Raw genomic sequence first — 19,756 nt, 5'->3', positions numbered from 1 at the left:
CATCTCCTGTTTCTGTAGAGTGGACCAGAACGGCCCATAGGGCAGGAGTCCATCTCCTGTTTCTGTAGAGTGGACCAGAACGGCCCATAGGGCAGGAGTCCATCTCCTGTTTCTGTAGAGTGGACCAGAACGGCCCATAGGGCAGGAGTCCATCTCCTGTTTCTGTAGAGTGAACAAAACGGCCCATAGGCAAGTCCACTCTGAAGGTGACCTGAGCTGACCTGTTATTTTAGTGCATTGATAATGATAATAATTACATGGATAAAATGTGAATGGAGGAGTCCATCTCCTGTTTCTGAATGAACATGTAAGATAATGTATCAGGAGTCCATCTCCTGTTTCTGTATTGGACTTCATGTGTCTTATTGTGATTCTCCTGTTTCCCATGGGCAGGTTGAATAAACCATCTCACTATACACTGGCATCTTTCTCTGTGGAACTTGAACGGCCTTACTTTGTAAGTCACAGCAAACTCCATCTCCTGTTTCATTTGTAAAAAAACGGCTGGGATTGGGATTTTAACCAGTTGAATGAAAGGGCAAAATGGGCAGATCCATCTCCTGTTTCTGTAAATGGAAGAACCCAAACATCCATTATTTTTCTGAGAGGGACAAACAATAACGGGTCCATTGCTGTTTCTGTAGCATTAGAAAGGTCTGGGCAAGTCCATTCCTGGTTAAAATAGTTAGAAATTGCTGATGTACATTGTACAAATATTATGAAAATCATCTCCTTTTCTGATTCAACAAAACTGGGGCAATAGGGCTTGAAATCCATATTATTTCTAAATATAGTAACAATCAAATGATAAATCTCCTGTTTCTAAAGTTTTCACATTTCTTATAACTAAAATAAATATGATCAAACTTAGTGACAGTACAATATAGGGCAGGAGTCCACTAATTCTTCAGTGTTAATAGGGCAGGAGTCCATCTCCTGTTTCTGTAGAGTGGACCAGAACGGCCCATAGGGCAACAGGCTCCTGAGTGGAGCAGCGATCTAAGGCACTGCTGATCACAACCAGCTGTGATTGGGAGTCCCATAGGGCGGCACACAATTGGCCCAGCATCGTCCGGGTTTGGAGTGGACCAGACCGTCATTGGGCAAGAATCTTGTTTCTGTAAGTAACTGACAAGCCTAGTTCACAGGTGAACCTAACAGTGTTACATTTAAAATTGGGCCAGTGTCTATACTGTCCAAACTTTTGGAGTGTTAAATGCTGAACACTGTACTCAGTGCTGATGCTGTTACACTTTCTCAGTGTGGGCATTAACATTTAGTGTTATGCAATAAACACCTCATGTAGTAGTTTTAACACCAGGAAGTGTTTATTGTTTACCCCAATGGAGTTCTCATTTGTAACAAAATCATATAGTAGTTTTAACACCAGGAATGAAAGGGCAAAATTTATTGTTTTCCCCAATGGAACTTACCCATAACACCTCATGTATTTTTTAACACCAGGAAGTGTTTATTGTTTACCAATTTTAAAGTTGAATGAAAGGGCTTACCACAAACATCATTATTTTTCATGAGTTCTACAATAACACCTCATGGTTAAAATAGTTTTAAATTGCTGATGTACATTGTTTAAATATTATGAAAATCATAGATTTTTTTCCGATTCAACAAAACTGGGGCAATAGGGCTTGAAATGAGGATATTATTTCTAAATATAGTAACAATCAAATGATAAACCTTACTAAAGTTTTCACATTTCTTATAACTAAAATAAATATGTCAAACTTAGTGACAGTACAATATAGCCATAACTAATTCTTCAGTGTTAAATCAACAGTCTCATGAGTGGAGCAGCGATTTAACACTGCTGGAACAACCAGCTGTGATTGGGAGTCCCAATGGAGTTCCCAGCATCACCTCATTTGTAGTTTTAACACATTGTAATTAAGAATTTGTTCTTAATTAACTGACTTCCTAGTTCAATGAACCCTAACAGTGTTACATTTAAAATTGGGCCAGTGTCTATACTGTCCAAACTTTTGAGTGTTAAATGAACACTGTACTCAGTGCTGATGCTGTTAACATTCTCAGTGTTAATTGTTTATTGTTTACCCCAATGGAGTTCTACAATAACACCTCATGTAGTAGTTTTAACACCAGGAATTGTTTATTGTTTACCCCAATGGAGTTCTACAATAACACCTCATATAGTAGTTTTAACACCAGGAAGTGTTTATTGTTTACCCCAATGGAGTTCTACAATAACACCTCATATAGTAGTTTTAACACCAGGAAGTGTTTATTGTTTACCCCAATGGAGTTCTACAATAACACCTCATATAGTAGTTTTAACACCAGGAATTGTTTATTGTTTACCCCAATGGAGTTCTACAATAACACCTCATATAGTAGTTTTAAACACTACAACAAGAGGTCCGTATTTCTTGACAAGGTCAATGTTGAGTTAAGGACATTACAAACTACACTCACAAGTCTTTATTGCTACATGCTCTTATGTAAACATTTAAGACATCAGAACCGGCAGCAGACATTATAACATGTAAATTAGCACAAGCATAGACCAGTTAAACTGATACAACACTGCCTCTCACGGGTGGCCAAAAATAACAATTTGAAAGCCATGCCCCCGATAAGGCACACCTCGAGAATAATTTCCCGGTGTGCATTGCCTTTTCCAGTGAATTGTAAAGTTACCACTGATCTGTATGTGTCAGTGATAGTGATAGAGACATGTATGTTGAATTTGCTCATTTTCAGTCCTGTGGACTTCACCAATGGAGTTACTAATGTAGGCAAATGTTATCAATAAAATGTAACCGTTAATGATAATACATCACATACACTGAGTGTAAAAATATTAAGAACACCTACTCTTTCCATGACAAATCACATCAAATGAATTCACATTTTATTTATTACATACACATGGTTAGTGCTAAATACGGCTGCTAGAATCCTGACTAGAACCAAAACATGTGATCATATTACTCCAGTGCTAGCCTCCATACACTGGCTTCCTGTTAAGGCAAGGGCTGATTTCAAGGTTTTACTGCTGACCTACAAAGCAGTACATGGGCTTGCTCCTACCTATCCTTCCGATTTGGTCCTGCCGTACATACACGTACGCTATGGTCACAAGACGCAGGCCTCCTAATTGTCCCTAGAATTTCTAAGCAAACAGCTGGAGGCAGGGCTTTCTCCTACAGAGCTCCATTTTTATGGAATGGTCTGCCTACCCATGTGAGAGACGCAGACTCGGTCTCAACCTTTAAGTCTTTACTGAAGACTCATCTCTATATCTCTATATCTCTATATGATCAAATCAAATCAAATCAAATTTTATTTGTCACATACACATGGTTAGCAGATGTTAATGCGAGTGTAGCGAAATGATTGTGCTTCTAGTTCCGACAATGCAGTAATAACGAACAAGTAATCTAACTAACAATTCCAAAAAACTACTGTCTTATACACAGTGTAAGGGGATAAAGAATATGTACATAAGGATATATGAATGAGTGATGGTACAGAGCAGCTTAGGCAAGATACAGTAGATGATATCGAGTACAGTATATACATATGAGATGAGTATGTAAACCAAGTGGCATAGTTAAAGTGGCTAGTGATACATGTATTACATGAGGATGCAGTCGATGATATAGAGTACAGTATATACGTATGCATATGAGATGAATAATGTAGGTAAGTAACATTATATAAGGTAGCATTGTTTAAAGTGGCTAGTGATATATTTACATCATTTCCCATCAATTCCCATTATTAAAGTGGCTGGAGTTGAGTCAGTGTCATTGACAGTGTGTTGGCAGCAGCCACTCAATGTTAGTGGTGGCTGTTTAACAGTCTGATGGCCTTGAGATAGAAGCTGTTTTTCAGTCTCTCGGTCCCAGCTTTGATGCACCTGTACTGACCTCGCCTTCTGGATGACAGCGGGGTGAACAGGCAGTGGCTCGGTGGTTGATGTCCTTGATGATCTTTATGGCCTTCCTGTAGCATCGGGTGGTGTAGGTGTCCTGGATGGCAGGTAGTTTGCCCCCGGTGATGCGTTGTGCAGACCTCACTACCCTCTGGAGAGCCTTACGGTTGAGGGCGGTGCAGTTGCCATACCAGGCGGTGATACAGCCCGCCAGGATGCTCTCGATTGTGCATCTGTAGAAGTTTGTGAGTGCTTTTGGTGACAAGCCGAATTTCTTCAGCCTCCTGAGGTTGAAGAGGCGCTGCTGCGCCTTCTTCACGATGCTGTCTGTGTGAGTGGACCAATTCAGTTTGTCTGTGATGTGTATGCCGAGGAACTTAAAACTTGCTACCCTCTCCACTACTGTTCCATCGATGTGGATGGGGGGGTGATTGAGTGTAGTCTGGCCCAGGAGTGTAAAGGTGAACGGAAAGGCTCTGGAGCAACGAACCGCCCTTGCTGTCTCTGCCTGTTCCCCTCTTTCCACTGGGATTCTCTGCCTCTAACCCTATTACAGGGGCTGAGTCACTGGCTTACTAGGGCTCTTTCATACCGTCCTTAGGAGGGGTGCGTCACTTGAGTGGGTTGAGTCACTGATGTGATCTTCCTCTCTGGGTTGGCGCCCCCCCTTGGGTTGTGCCGTGGCGGAGGTCTTTGTGGGCTATACTCGGCCTTGTCTCAGGATGGTAAGTTGGTGGTTGAAGATATCCGTCTAGTGGTGTGGGGGCTGTCCTTTGGCAAAGTGGGTGGGGTTATATCCTTCCTGTTTGGCCCTCTCCTGTCCGGGGGTGTCCTCGGATGGGGCCACAGTGTCTTTGCACTATAACGGTGACCAACGGTGCCCACAAACTGTTAGGACCAACACCTTACCACTGTTACACCTGGTTATCAACAGAGTCCCAACACCTTACCACTGCTACCCTGGTTACAGCAGAGTCCCAACACCTTACCACTGTTATCAGCAGAGTCCCAACACCTTACCACTGTTACACCTGGTTATCAGCAGAGTCCCAACACCTTGCTACCACTGTTGGTTACACCCCAACACCTTATCACTGGGTTATCAGCAGAGTCCCAACACCTTACCACTGTTACACCTGGTTATCAGCAGAGTCCCAACACCTTACCACTGTTACACCTGGTTATCAGCAGAGTCCCAACACCTTACCACTGTTACACCTGGTTATCAGCAGAGTCCCAACACCTTACCACTGTTACACCTGGTTATCAACAGAGTCCCAACACCTTACCACTGTTACACCTGGTTATCAGCAGAGTCCCAACACCTTACCACTGTTACACCTGGTTATCAGCAGAGTCCCAACACCTTATCACTGATACACCTGGTTATCAGCAGAGTCCCAACACCTTATCACTGTTACACCTGGTTATCAGCAGAGTCCCAACACCTTACCACTGCTACACCTGGTTATCAGCAGAGTCCCAACACCTTACCACTGCTACACCTGGTTATCAACAGAGTCCCAACACCTTATCACTGTTACACCTGGCTACCAGCAGAGTCCCAACACCTTACCACTGTTACACCTGGCTACCAGCAGAGTCCCAACACCTTACCACTGTTACACCTGGCTACCAGCAGAGTCCCAACACCTTACCACTGTTACACCTGGCTACCAGCAGAGTCCCAACACCTTACCACTGTTACACCTGGCTACCAGCAGAGTCCCAACACCTTACCACTGTTACACCTGGCTACCAGCAGAGTCCCAACACCTTACCACTGTTACACCTGGCTACCAGCAGAGTCCCAACACCTTACCACTGTTACACCTGGCTACCAGCAGAGTCCCAACACCTTACCACTGTTACACCTGGCTACCAGCAGAGTCCCAACACCTTACCACTGTTACACCTGGCTACCAGCAGAGTCCCAACACCTTACCACTGTTACACCTGGCTACCAGCAGAGTCCCAACACCTTACCACTGTTACACCTGGCTACCAGCAGAGTCCCAACACCTTACCACTGTTACACCTGGCTACCAGCAGAGTCCCAACACCTTACCACTGTTACACCTGGCTACCAGCAGAGTCCCAACACCTTACCACTGTTACACCTGGTTATCAGCAGAGTCCCAACACCTTACCACTGCTACACCTGGCTACCAGCAGAGTCCCAACACCTTACCACTGTTACACCTGGCTACCAGCAGAGTCCCAACACCTTACCACTGCTACACCTGGTTATCAGCAGAGTCCCAACACCTTACCACTGTTACACCTGGTTATCAGCAGAGTCCCAACACCTTACCACTGCTACACCTGGCAAAGTGGGTGGGGTTATATCCTTCCTGTTTGGCCCTCTCCTGTCCGGGGGTGTCAGCTAAGTCCCAACACCTTACCACTGCTACACCTGGTTATCAGCAGAGTCCCAACACCTTACCACTGTTACACCTGGTTATCAGCAGAGTCCCAACACCTTACCACTGCTACACCTGGCAAAGTGGGTGGGGTTATATCCTTCCTGTTTGGCCCTCTCCTGTCCGGGGGTGTCAGCTAAGTCCCAACACCTTACCACTGTTACACCTGGTTATCAGGAAGGGGATTTCCAGACCTTTCTAATGCTACGCAGCAAGACCCGTTATTGTTTGTAGCCTCCTCATGAAAAATAATGATGTTTGGGTAAGTTTATTTAGGTGGAAATCTACATTTTGCCCTTTCATTCAACTGGTTAAAATCCCAATCCCAGATTTTTTTTACAAATGAAACATAGTTTGCTGTGACTTACAAAGTAAGGCCCACCAAGTTCCACAGAGAAAGATGCCAGTGTATAGTGAGATGGTTTATTCAACACGTAAATCACAATAAGACACATGAAGAGGTAATATAGCATGAAGTCCCAGATACATTATCTTACATGTTCATTCAGCATTTAATTTGTCCTCCATTCACATTTTATACATGTAATTATTATCATTATCAATGCACTAAAATAACAGGTCAGCTCAGGTCACCTTCAGAGTGGCTTGCCTTTTTGTTCACTGTACAGAAACTGGAGATGGACTCCTGCCCTACGGGCCGTTCTGGTCCACTCTACAGAAACAGGAGATGGACTCCTGCCCTACGGGCCGTTCTGGTTCACTCTACAGAAACAGGAGATGGACTCCTGCCCTACGGGCCGTTCTGGTTCACTCTTCAGAAACAGGAGATGGACTCCTGCCCTATTGTCACACCCTGCCCATAGTTTGCTTTGTATGTTTCTATGTTTGTTTGGTCGTGGTGTGATCTGAGTGTGCATTCTATGTTGTGTGTCTAGTTTGTCTGTTTCTGTGTTTGGCCTGATATGGTTCTCAATCAGAGGCAGGTGTTAGTCATTGTCTCTGATTGGGAACCATATTTAGGTAGCCTGGGTTTCACTGTATGTTTGTGAGTGATTGTTCCTGTCTTTGTGTTTTGCACCAGATAGGGCTGTTTTGAGTTCTCACGTTTATTGTTTTCGTTAGTTTATTCATGTATAGTGTCTTCATTAAAAAAACATGAATAACCACCACGCTGCGTTTTGGTCCTCCTCTCCTTCACCACAAGAGAACCGTTACATCTATGGGCCGTTCTGGTCCACTCTACAGAAACAGGAGATGGACTCCTGCCCTACGGGCCATTCTGGTCCACTCTACAGAAACAGGAGCTGGACTCCTGCCCTACGGGCCGTTCTGGTCCACTCTACAGAAACAGGAGATGGACTCCTGCCCTACGGGCCGTTCTGGTCCACTCTACAGAAACAGGAGATGGACTCCTGCCCTACGGGCCATTCTGGTTCACTCTACAGAAACAGGAGATGGACTCCTGCCCTACGGGCCGTTCTGGTCCACTCTACAGAAACAGGAGATTGACTCCTGCCCTATGGGCCGTTCTGGTTCACTCTACAGAAACAGGAGATGGACTCCTGCCCTATGGGCCGTTCTGGTTCACTCTACAGAAACAGGAGATGGACTCCTACCCTATGGGCCATTCTGGTTCACTCTACAGAAACAGGAGATGGACTCCTGCCCTATGGGCCATTCTGGTTCACTCTACAGAAACTGGAGATGGACTCCTTCCCTACGGGCCGTTCTGGTCCACTCTACAGAAACTGGAGATGGACTCCTGACCTATGGGCCATTCTGGTCCACTCTACAGAAACAGGAGATGGACTCCTGCCCTATGGGCCGTTCTGGTTCACTCTACAGAAACAGGAGATGGACTCCTGCCCTATGGGCCGTTCTGGTTCACTCTACAGAAACAGGAGATGGACTCCTGCCCTACGGGCCGTTCTGATCCACTCTACAGAAACAGGAGATGGACTCCTGCCCTATGGGCCGTTCTGGTTCACTCTACAGAAACTGGAGATGGACTCCTGCCCTACGGGCCGTTCTGGTCCACTCTACAGAAACTGGAGATGGACTCCTGCCCTATGGGCCATTCTGGTCCACTCTACAGAAACAGGAGATGGACTCCTGCCCTATGGGCCGTTCTGGTTCACTCTACAGAAACAGGAGATGGACTCCTGCCCTATGGGCCGTTCTGATCCACTCTACAGAAACATGAGATAGATAGACTCCAGTCCGACCCAGTCCAACCCAGTCCAACCTAGATACTGTGAGCTCCACCGGTATTGGGACAGTGACACATGCTGTACGGTTTGAAACACTTCTACATGGACGTTACCATGACGACATATAGTCCTGAATGAATAATGATGAGGGAGAAAGTAAAAAAAGTTAAATGCACACATCATACCCCGAAAACAGAGGTTAGCATTTTATATCATACCCCCAAGACATGCTAACCTCTCACCATTAATTAGAGGTTAGAATTTTTGGAGAGTATGATGTTTTTGTCTGTCATTAATCAAGATTCATTCAGGATTATCCGTAATCATGATAACATCCACGTTAATGTAGAAGTGTTTGGAAACATAGTCGATTCTAATCCTACATTATTTAACATTTCTATTGGGCACAAAATAATCTGAAACTCAACCAAAACAAACAACAAATGCATCCAACACGTTTGTAGAGTCACAAGATTGATATAGTTAATGTGTGCTATGAACATGGGACCAAATAGTAAACTTTTGACTACTTTAATACATAGAAGGGAATTTGTCACAGTACTTTTGGTCTCCTAATATGGGGGGCTATGTACAAAAAGTGATTTTTAAACCGTTCATCCGATATCATCAAGGTGAACACAGCAGTAAGTCATCAAGGTGAACACAGCAGTAAGTCATCAAGGTGAACACAGCAGTAAGTCATCAAGGTGAACACAGCAGTAAGTCATCAAGGTGAACACAGCAGTAAGTCATCAAGGTGAACACAGCAGTAAGTCATCAAGGTGAACACAGCAGTAAGTCATCAAGGTGAACACAGCAGTAAGTCATCAAGGTGAAAGGTGAACACAGCAGTAAGTCATCAAGGTGAGTACAGTATCATTAGGTTCCTCTAAGTATCAGACAGTAATACGGTAATGGTATCTCTATGGATATGGTTGTAGTTGTGCTGTAAGGCTCATCACAGCAAGGTGGAGAAGTGACTGAACTGGTCTGATCCACTGGCCATCACTGTAGCATGGAAACGCCTGGGACGGTCTGGGTCCTGCAGAGAGAGAGAGAGAGAGATTGAGAGAAACATAGGGTAGACACAGGTAGAGACATATCTACAGTAGTTCTCACCTGTATAGGGTAGATACAGGTAGAGACATATCTACAGTAGTTCTCACTGTATAGGGTAGATACAGGTAGAGACATATCTACAGTAGTTCTCACCTGTATAGGGTAGATACAGGTAGAGACATATCTACAGTAGTTCTCACCTGTATAGGGTAGATACAGGTAGAGACATATCTACAGTAGTTCTCACCTGTATAGGTAGATACAGGTAGAGACATATCTACAGTAGTTCTCACCTGTATAGGGTAGATACAGGTAGAGACATATCTACAGTAGTTCTCACCTGTATAGGGTAGATACAGGTAGAGACATATCTACAGTAGTTCTCACCTGTATAGGGTAGATACAGGTAGAGACATATCTACAGTAGTTCTCACCTGTATAGGGTAGATACAGGTAGAGACATATCTACAGTAGTTCTCACCTGTATAGGGTAGATACAGGTAGAGACATATCTAGGTTCTCAGAGGGTAGACATATCTACAGTAGATCTCACCTGTATAGGGTAGATACAGGTAGAGACATATCTACAGTAGTTCTCATCTGTATAGGGTAGATACAGGTAGAGACATATCTACAGTAGTTCTCATCTGTATAGGGTAGATACAGGTAGAGACATATCTACAGTAGTTCTCACCTGTTTAGGGTAGACACAGGTAGAGACATATCTACAGTAGATCTCACCTGTATAGGGTAGACACAGGTAGAGACATATCTACAGTAGTTCTCACCTGTATAGGGTAGACACAGGTAGAGACATATCTACAGTAGTTCTCACCTGTATAGGGTAGACACAGGTAGAGACATATCTACAGTAGATCTCACCTGTATAGGGTAGATACAGGTAGAGACATATCTACAGTAGTTCTCACCTGTATAGGGTAGATACAGGTAGAGACATATCTACAGTAGTTCTCACCTGTATAGGGTAGGCACAGGTAGGGACGTATCGTATCACGAAGCCACAGCGTCTCTTCTGGGAAGTGTTGGGGTCACTGGCGTGGACCAGGAACCCATCATGGATCTGATTGGGTTAACCATCAACATCAAATCACAATCCCAAATGGCACCTTAATTCTTATGAGAAACACAATATAGTTGTAGAAGAATAGAGTGTATTTCCCTGTAATACAGAATGTCTAGTAGGACCTGGGATGGGAAGGTCACTGTAATACAGAATGTCTAGTAGGACCTGGGATGGGAAGCTCACTGTAATACAGAATGTCTAGTAGGACCTGGGATGGGCAGCTCTCTGTAATACAGAATGCCCAGTAGGACTTGGGATTGGAAGCTCCCTGTAATACAGAATGTCCAGTAGGACTTGGGATGGGAAGCTCACTGTAATACAGAATGTCCAGTAGGACTTGGGATGGGAAGCTCACTGTAATACAGAATGTCCAGTAGGACTTGGGATGGGAAGCTCACTGTAATACAGAATGTCCAGTAGGACTTGGGATGGGAAGCGCACTGTAATACAGAATGTCCAGTAGGACTTGGGATGGGAAGCTCACTGTAATACAGAATGTCCAGTAGGACTTGGGATGGGAAGCTCACTGTAATACAGAATGTCCAGTAGGACTTGGGATGGGAAGCTCACTGTAATACAGAATGTCTGTTTGCTGACATTTTTGTTGTTTGTTGAAAAAGACAAGAACCCCCAGTAGGGGGCAGTGTGACTTACAGACATCTGCCCAGCCAGCAGGGGGCAGAGTAGAGCGCTATCCGTTTGCACCAGCTCCTCAGGGATCTCCTGGTTGACTGACAGCATGTTTCCGGGGCGGGAGGCGAGTTGGTGGGGCAGCATGCCAGAGCAGTGGCTTCCTGGAGGAGAAGGGGGAAGAGGGGATGGGGAGAGGAGAGGACAGGAGAGGGGAAGAGAGGTAGTAGAGGAGGAGTAGCGAGGCGAGGCAAGGCGAGGCGAGGAGAGGAGAGTGAACACTTTACTAACCACACAGACTCTAGTCTTCTGTTTGTCTATAAAAGGACAATTTACTGCAGTCATTTCATGCTAGAATGACAGAAAGAGGCTTTCAGAACATTAACATTGGCTAAATGCAGATAAATATTTTGAGGAGCCATTTGAGTATTTATTTATCTAGTTGTGGCACCAATTAGAACTGAACTGGAAATTTCTGGAAACTAAATGATTTGGTGAGTTTTAGGTGGTCAGGGGAGCTGCAGTACCTGGGATGACCTTCAGTGCTCCGTTTTCTGCCAGTGAGTCGTCTAGAGCCAGCCACACCGACAGGACTGGACCCCCAGCTATTCCCCAGTACCTGGAGGAATCAGAAAGCTGCTGAGTAAATACGTGTTATTACTCAAAACGTACTGTAGTAGTAGGAGTGGTGTAGCAGTAGTAATATTGTAGTACTACTGTAGTAGTTGTAGTGACAGTACTACAAGCAGTATTGGTAGCAGTAGTAGTACTGTAGTAGTAGGAGTGGGATTGTGATAGTTGTAGTAGTAGTAGTAGCAGTAGTAGTACTGTAGTAGTAGGAGTGGGATTGTGATAGTTGTAGTAGTAGTAGTAGTAGCAGTAGTAGTACTGTAGTAGTAGGAGTAGTATTGTGATAGTAGTAGTATTGTAGTAGTGTTGTGGTAGTAGTAGCTGTAGAATTGTAGTAGTAGTAGTTGTACTGTAGTAGTAGGACTGGTGTAGTAGTAGTAATATTGTAGTAGTAATGTGGTAGTAGTAGCTGTTGTATTGTAGTTGTAGTAGTAGTAGTAGCAGTAGTGATGTAGTAGTTGTAATATTGTAGTACTACTGTAGTAGTTGTAGTAACAGTACTACAAGCAGTATTGGTAGCGGTAGTAGTACTGTAGTAGTATTTGACTATTTTTGAGATATTTGTAACTGACAGTAGTATTAGTATTGTCATAGTAATGTAGCTGTAGAAGTATAAGTGATGTACTCACCTCATATCCTGGTGCCAGGCCACGAAGGGCAGTCCAGTCTCACTCTGCTGGTCCTTGTCTGATGACCTCACCTCCTCCTCACTGGTCAGAGTGATGGCATCATTTCCTGCCTGTGTGGCTGTGGGGTGGGGTGTGGGGGTTGTTGGGTACTTGCAGATGAAGCGTGAGTCTAGCAGGATGACATCAGAGCCCAGGATGGACTGTACCACCTGTAGGATGTGGGGGTGTTTGGCCAGGCCCATCACCCAGGGGTACTGCAGGTGCACATTGTGGAGACTGTACTGGGTATACTCCTCACCTGAAGTCAGGTAGACACAGGTAGATATCAGTAAATACAGGTAGATATAATTCAATACAGGGAGATACAGATAGATATCATTCAATACAGGTAGGTATCATTCATTAGACAAAGGTAGACAAAGGTAGAGATAATTCAATACAGGTAGATATCATTCAATACAGGTAGATATCATTCAATACAGGTAGATATCATTCAATACAGGTAGATATCATTCAATACAGGTAGATATCATTCAATACAGGTAGATATCATTCAATACAGGTAGATATCATTCAATACAGGTAGATATCATTCAATACAGGTAGATATCATTCAATACAGGTAGATATCATTCAATACAGGTAGATATCATTCAATACAGGTAGATATCATTCAATACAGGTAGATATCATTCAATACAGGTAGATATCATTCAAAACAGGGTAGCCTAGTGGTTGGACTAGTAACTGAAAGGTTGCTAGACAAATCTGTCGTTCTGCCCCTGAACAGGCAGTTAGCCCACTGTTCCTAGGCCGTCATTGAAATAAGAATTTGTTCTTAACTGACTTGCCTGGTTAAATAAAGGTAAAATAAAAAATTGTTTAAAAAAAACACATGTCGATACAGGTAGATATCAATACAGGTAGACAGAGTTAGATATCATTCAATACAGGTAGATATCGTTCAATACAGGTAGACAGAGGTAGATATCACCGGGGGCAAACTACCTGCCCTCCAGGACACCTACACCACCCGATGCTACAGGAAGGCCATAAAGATCATCAAGGACATCAACCACCCGAGCCACTGCCTGTTCACCCCGCTGTCATCCAGAAGGCGAGGTCAGTACAGGTGCATCAAAGCTGGGACCGAGAGACTTAAAAACAGCTTCTATCTCAAGGCCATCAGACTGTTAAACAGCCACCACTAACATTGAGTGGCTACTGCCAACACACTGTCAATGACACTGACTCTACTCCAGCCACTTTAATCATGGGAATTGATGGGAAATGATGTAAATATATCACTAGCCACTTTAAACAATGCTACCTTATATAATGTTACTTACCCTACATTATTCATCTCATATGCATACGTTGATACTGTACTCTATATCATCGACTGCATCCTTATGTAATACATGTATCACTAGCCACTTTAACTATGCCACTTGGTTTACATACTCATCTCATATGTATATACTGTACTCGATATCATCTACTGTATCTTGCCTATGCTGCTCTGTACCATCACTCATTCATATATCCTTATGTACATATTCTTTATCCCCTTACACTGTGTATAAGACAGTAGTTTTTTTGGAATTGTTAGTTAGATTACTTGTTCGTTATTACTGCATTGTCGGAACTAGAAGCACACGCATTTCGCTACACTCGCATTAACATCTGCTAACCATGTGTATGTGACAAATAAAATTTGATTTGATTTGATTTGAGATATGTTCAATACAGGTAGACACAGGAAGATATCATTCAATGCAGGTAGACATCATTCAATACAGGTAGACAGATGTAGATATGTTCAATACAGGTAGATATCATTCAATACAGGTAGATATCATTCAATACAGGAAGATATCATTCAATACAGGTAGACATCATTCAATACAGGTAGACAGATGTAGATATGTTCAATACAGGTAGACACAGGAAGATATCATTCAATACAGGTAGATATCATTCAATACAGGTAGACAGATGTAGATATGTTCAATACAGGTAGACACAGGAAGATATCATTCAATACAGGTAGATATCATTCAATACACGTAGACAGAGGTAGATATGTTCAATACAGGTAGACACAGGTAGATATCATTCAATACACGTAGACAGAGGTAGATATGTTCAATACAGGTAGACACAGGTAGATATCATTCAATACAGGTAGATATCACTCAATACAGGTAGATACAGGTAGATATCATTCAATACAGGTAGATATCATTCAATACAGGTAGACACAGGTAGATATCATTCAATACAGGTAGACACAGGTAGATATCATTATCATTCAATACAGGTAGATATCACTCAATACAGGTAGATACAGGTAGATATCATTCAATACAGGTAGATATCATCAATACAGGTAGACACAGGTAGATATCATTCAATACAGGTAGACACAGGTAGATATAATTCAATACACGTAGACAGAGGTAGATATGTTCAACACAGGTAGATATCATTCAATACAGGTAGATATCACTCAATACAGGTAGATACAGGTAGATATCATTCAATACAGGTAGATATCACTCAATACAGGTAGACACAGGTAGATATCATTCAATACAGGTAGACACAGGTAGATATCATTCAATACAGGTAGACACAGGTAGATATCATTCCATTCAGATAGACAGAGTTAGATATAATTCAATACAGGTAGACAGATGAAGATAACATTCAATAGATTCCATTTAAAGGACATGTTTAACCATAAAAGGTTGAACGAACAAGGCTGTTAACCTTCTGTTCCTAGGCCATCATTGAAAATATGAACTTGCCTAGTTACATAAAGGTAAAATAAAATAAAAACATAATCATGGTGATATTACAGATGTATTGACCTATAACCCTAACCCCCTTCCTCCTCCTCGTCCCCCTCCACTCACCGAACTCTCTCTCCAGGTGGTTGAAGGCCTGTCTGGCCTCCCTCAGCTCTGTGTCGTCTAGGACCGGTACAGCAGAGAGGAATCCCTGCTGGTTGTAACGTTCCTTCATCTGACACGTGGACACACTCATCTCTGGGTTGGCTGCTGTACACGCCAGTCCTGACTGTGTCAACTCCACTGGGTGAAGGCTGTTTTTATAACCTGGAAAGAGAGGGAGAACAGAGAGACAAAGGGAGTGTGTCTTTGAGTTGTGCCCAGGCCATAAACAGTTGTCCTAACATAGGTATTTCTGTTTATCTTCTTAAACCTCAGCCTCACTCTCTCTCTCTCTCTCTCTCTCACTCTCTCTCTCTCTCACTCTCTCGCTCTCTCTTTCTCTCTCTCTCTTTCTCCCTTCTCCCTCTGGTATTCCCGTCACATGTATTCTGGGTTGTTTATGGAGTCCGGCCGTACCGCTGTCAGAAGAGGTGCTGCTTGATCAGCTTTTTCAGCTTAATGGGAAAACCATATTCTGGTGGCTGAGTTAGTCACAACATGAGACAGGGGGTCTCATGTTAACCAGAGCCCTAAGGGAATAGACAGGGGTATCATGTTAACCAGATCCCGGGAATAGACAGGGGTCTCATGTTAACCAGAGCCCTAAGGGAATAGACAGGGGTCTCATGTTAACCAGAGCCCTAAGGGAATAGACAGGGGTCTCATGTTAACCAGAGCCCTAAGGGAATAGACAGGGGTCTCATGTTAACCAGAGCCCTAAGGGAATAGACAGGGGGTATCATGTTAACCAGATCCCGAATGGAATAGACAGGGGTCTCATGTTAACCAGAGCCCTAAGGGAATAGACAGGGGTCTCATGTTAACCAGAGCCCTAAGGGAATAGACAGGGGGTCTCATGTTAACCAGAGCCTTAAGGGAATAGACAGGGGTCTCATGTTAACCAGATCCCTAAGGGAATAGACAGGGGTATCATGTTCAATGTTGTTTAAATAATGCAAAAACAAAGTGTTGGAGAAGAAAGTAAAAGTGCAATATGTGCCATGTAAAAAAGCTAACGTTTAAGTTCCTTGCTCAGAACTTGAGAACATATGAAAGCTGGTGGTTCCTTTTAACATGAGGCTTCAATATTCCAAGGTAAGAGGTTTTAGGTTGTAGTTATTGTAGGAATTATAGGACTATTTCCCTCTATACCATTTGTATTTCATATACCTTTGACTATTGGATGTTCTTATAGGCCCTATAGTATTGCCAGCCTAATCTCGGGAGTCGATAGGCTTGAAGTCATAAACAGCTCAATGCTTGAAGCACAGCGAAGAGCTGCTGGCAAACGCAGGAAAGTGCTGTTTGAATGAATGCTTACGAGCCTGCTGCTGCCTACCAAATCCAGAAACTATCATTTAGAAAACAAAACGTTTATTCTTTCAGTGAAATACGGAACAGTTCCGTATTTTATCTAACGGGTGGCATCCATAAGTCTAAATATTGCTGTTACATTGTACAACCTTCACCTTTATGTCATAATTATGTACAATTCTGGCAAATTAATTATGGTCTTTGTTAGGAAGATGGTCTTCACACAGTTTGCAACGAGCCAGGCGGCCCAAACTGCTGCATATACCCCGACTCTGTCGCACAGAACGCAAGAAACGTGAAACAATTTCCCTTGTTAAAAGAAATTCATGTTAGCAGGCAATATTAACTAAATATGCATGTTAAAAAATATATACTTGAGTATTGATTTAAAGAAAGGTGTTGATGTTTATGGTTAGGTACATTGGTGCAACGATAGAGCTTTTTTTTTCGCCAATGTGCTTCTTAAATCACCCGTTTGGAGAAGTAGGCTGTGATTCCATGATAAATTGACAGGCACCGCATCGATTATACGCAATGCAGGACAAGCTAGATCAACCATGTGTAGTTAACTAGTGATTATGTTAAGATGGATTGTTTTTTATAAGATAGCTTGCAACGTAGCTTGGCTCCTTGCTGACAGGTAGTCAGCCTGCCACGCAGTCTCTTCTTGGAGTTCAATCAAAAATGCTGATTACCGATTGTTATGAAAACTTGAAATTGGCCTTACACACGCACAGAAACACACTGAAACACACACACACAAACAGAACAGAAAAACCTTCTCTGCTCTGCACTGCCCTCAGTGTGAGTGACCTGTAATTGTCTGGTGTGTGTCCAGGTTCCAGTGTTTGTCAAGGAAGGTACATGTTATTACTGCAGTCATCATGGAATTAACTTCTCACCACAGTTAGGCAAGTTAAACAACCTGACTAGATATCTTTTAACATGTCCATATTTATGACAAGACATATTTATTGACGTTCCTCTGAAACATATGGAAAGAAAAAACAGTTTGATGAAAAGAGAATCTTACCTGAAGTGGGTCAGACTTGAAGAACCACTGTCCCCTGGTGTGATCTGTCCGAAAGCCTACTACTGCTCCTGTAAAAGCTGCAGATAGAGAGAGAGCGAGAGAGAGAGTGAGAGAGAGCGAGAGAGAGAGCGAGAGAGAGCGAGAGAGAGAGAGAGAGAGAGAGAGAGAGAGAGAGAGAGAGAGAGAGAGAGAGAGAGAGAGAGAGAGAGAGAGAGAGAGAGAGAGAGAGAGAGAGAGAGAGAGAGAGAGAGAGAGAGAGAGAGAGAGAGAGAGAGAGAGAGAGAGAGAGAGAGAGAGAGAGAGAGAGAGAGAGAGAGAGAGAGAGCGAGAGAGAGAGAGAGAGAGAGAGAGAGAGAGAGAGAGAGAGAGAGAGAGAGAGAGAGAGAGAGAGAGAGAGAGAGAGAGAGAGAGAGAGAGAGAGAGAGAGAGAGAGAGAGAGAGAGAGAGAGAGAGAGCGAGAGAGAGAGAGAGAGAGAGAGAGAGAGAGAGAGAGAGAGGGAGAGAGAGAGAGAGAGAGAGAGAGAGAGAGAGAGAGAGAGAGAGAGAGAGAGAGAGAGAGAGAGAGAGAGAGAGAGAGAGAGAGAGAGAGAGAGAGAGAGAGAGAGAGAGAGAGAGAGAGAGAGAGAGAGAGAGAGAGAGAGAGAGAGAGAGAGAGAGAGAGACAGAGAGAGAGACAGAGGGAGAGAGAGAGGGAGAGAGAGAGAGAGAGAGAGAGGAGAGAGAGAGGTTAAAGCCCATAAAAGCATACCAAAGTCTTAAATACTTATTTGCTCTCCTCCATACCTCTGTCTGCTTCTGCCGGAGTCTCAGATGTCTCTGTCTGTCTGGACGGTGGTCTGATGTGTGGATGATGGTCACAGCAGAAGCTCTGTAGGTCAGTATGAAACTGTGGTAGTAGAAGTCTTGGTGATGTGGAGTCCTCAACCTGTCTGATCTCTTATATACGGTCCTGCCAGGAGGGCTGAACCGCAGGTGGAAACTACAGACGTTAACCATCTAGAATGACACTACAGGTGAAAGACTGAGCCATGGTGACATTCCCTAGGTCATATTCATCATCATTCAGACACAGTTCATTAGGAGGAAGTACAAACTCTATGAATTTCCCTTCTCATCAGTTGACAGTAATCTGACAGTCTTAAGACACAATAAGGTGTGGAACGTACACAAAGACACTTTGTCCAAAACATACAGCCTACTTTCCTGTAGCTGGTACACAGAGCTGGATTCTGGCTTCTCCTGCTATAGCCCCATCTACTGGTCAGTGGATTTCAGTGCCAGACACTCATCTAAACACACCTCATCACTTCATTATCACACGGTGATGCTCTGGGAGTCTGTGTGAAGTGAACTCAGTGTTGTAAGGGCAACATCCAATGTTGGAAGGAAAGGTTATTTATTCAAAGAGTAGGCTTCAGTGACTTTCACATTGATAAGGAAGGCTTTTTGATAAATACCAACTCATTGTAGTGTTTCCCATCATCTCAATCTCAATTTATTATCATCTCAATTTATTCTGCTTCCTTCTCTTGAACTTGGTTCTTAGAAAAAGGGGAATTGTTAAGGTGACACATCCATGAATGAATGGCATGTCCCTCTTACCTGGAAAATAAACAAAACACTGTGAATTTCCGCTCTCATCAGGTGAGTCATGTGACATACTTAAGACAGTAATGTGTAAAATAAACACACGATGAATGCCGTTCTAAAAAATAAGGAGAGATTTTAAAGGAGGAAGAGTTGAGACAAACATTCCATATTATCAAGGAAGCCTGTACAGGTGTAGAGTTCATCATGTGGCACCTCTCATCAGGTGACAGTTAGTCGGGCGGCATGGTAGCCTAGTGGTTAGAGCGGTGGACTAGCAACCGGCCTAGTTAAAAGACGACAAAATAATATGAGAGTTCATC

General features: G+C 43.3%; 1 protein-coding gene and 1 long non-coding RNA gene across 2 annotated transcripts in view; one reads left to right on the top strand and one right to left on the bottom strand.

Moving 5' to 3' along the window:
• The window catches only part of LOC121846969, a 44,579-nt gene extending 35,137 nt beyond the window's left edge, over positions 1–9,442 (top strand). Inside the window, exons 2-3 of the long non-coding RNA XR_006083971.1 lie at positions 9,143–9,342; positions 9,375–9,442. This is a non-coding gene — a long non-coding RNA (uncharacterized LOC121846969). The remainder of the gene's footprint in view (positions 1–9,142; positions 9,343–9,374) is intronic.
• On the bottom strand, positions 9,353–18,762 carry LOC121846968 (probable alpha-ketoglutarate-dependent hypophosphite dioxygenase). The gene is made up of 8 exons (XM_042326188.1): positions 18,630–18,762; positions 17,847–17,923; positions 15,464–15,664; positions 12,543–12,840; positions 11,811–11,902; positions 11,308–11,447; positions 10,546–10,650; positions 9,353–9,552 (listed from the first exon to the last, which is right to left on the bottom strand). Exons 3-8 carry the CDS (start codon positions 15,591–15,593, stop codon positions 9,469–9,471), a joined length of 849 nt encoding a protein of 282 aa, XP_042182122.1. The 5' UTR covers positions 15,594–15,664; positions 17,847–17,923; positions 18,630–18,762; the 3' UTR covers positions 9,353–9,468.
• Positions 18,763–19,756: the final 994 nt, after the last annotated feature.

The sequence above is a fragment of the Oncorhynchus tshawytscha genome, linkage group LG08, assembly GCF_018296145.1.
Source record: "Oncorhynchus tshawytscha isolate Ot180627B linkage group LG08, Otsh_v2.0, whole genome shotgun sequence".
Taxonomy (NCBI): domain Eukaryota; kingdom Metazoa; phylum Chordata; class Actinopteri; order Salmoniformes; family Salmonidae; genus Oncorhynchus; species Oncorhynchus tshawytscha.
This window is presented reverse-complemented; position numbering and strand designations above follow the sequence as displayed.

Excerpts from the sequence above, each read along its gene's own strand:
- LOC121846968 (XM_042326188.1), bottom strand. The coding sequence starts at position 15,593 with ATGAGTGTGTCCACGTGTCAGATGAAGGAACGTTACAACCAGCAGGGA. Across the intron at positions 11,448-11,810 it reads AGCACTGAAGGTCATCCCAG|GAAGCCACTGCTCTGGCATG; the intron begins GTACTGCAGCTC and ends CTTCTCCTCCAG. Across the intron at positions 9,553-10,545 it reads CCTGTGCCTACCCTATACAG|GACCCAGACCGTCCCAGGCG; the intron begins GTGAGAACTACT and ends CTCTCTCTGCAG.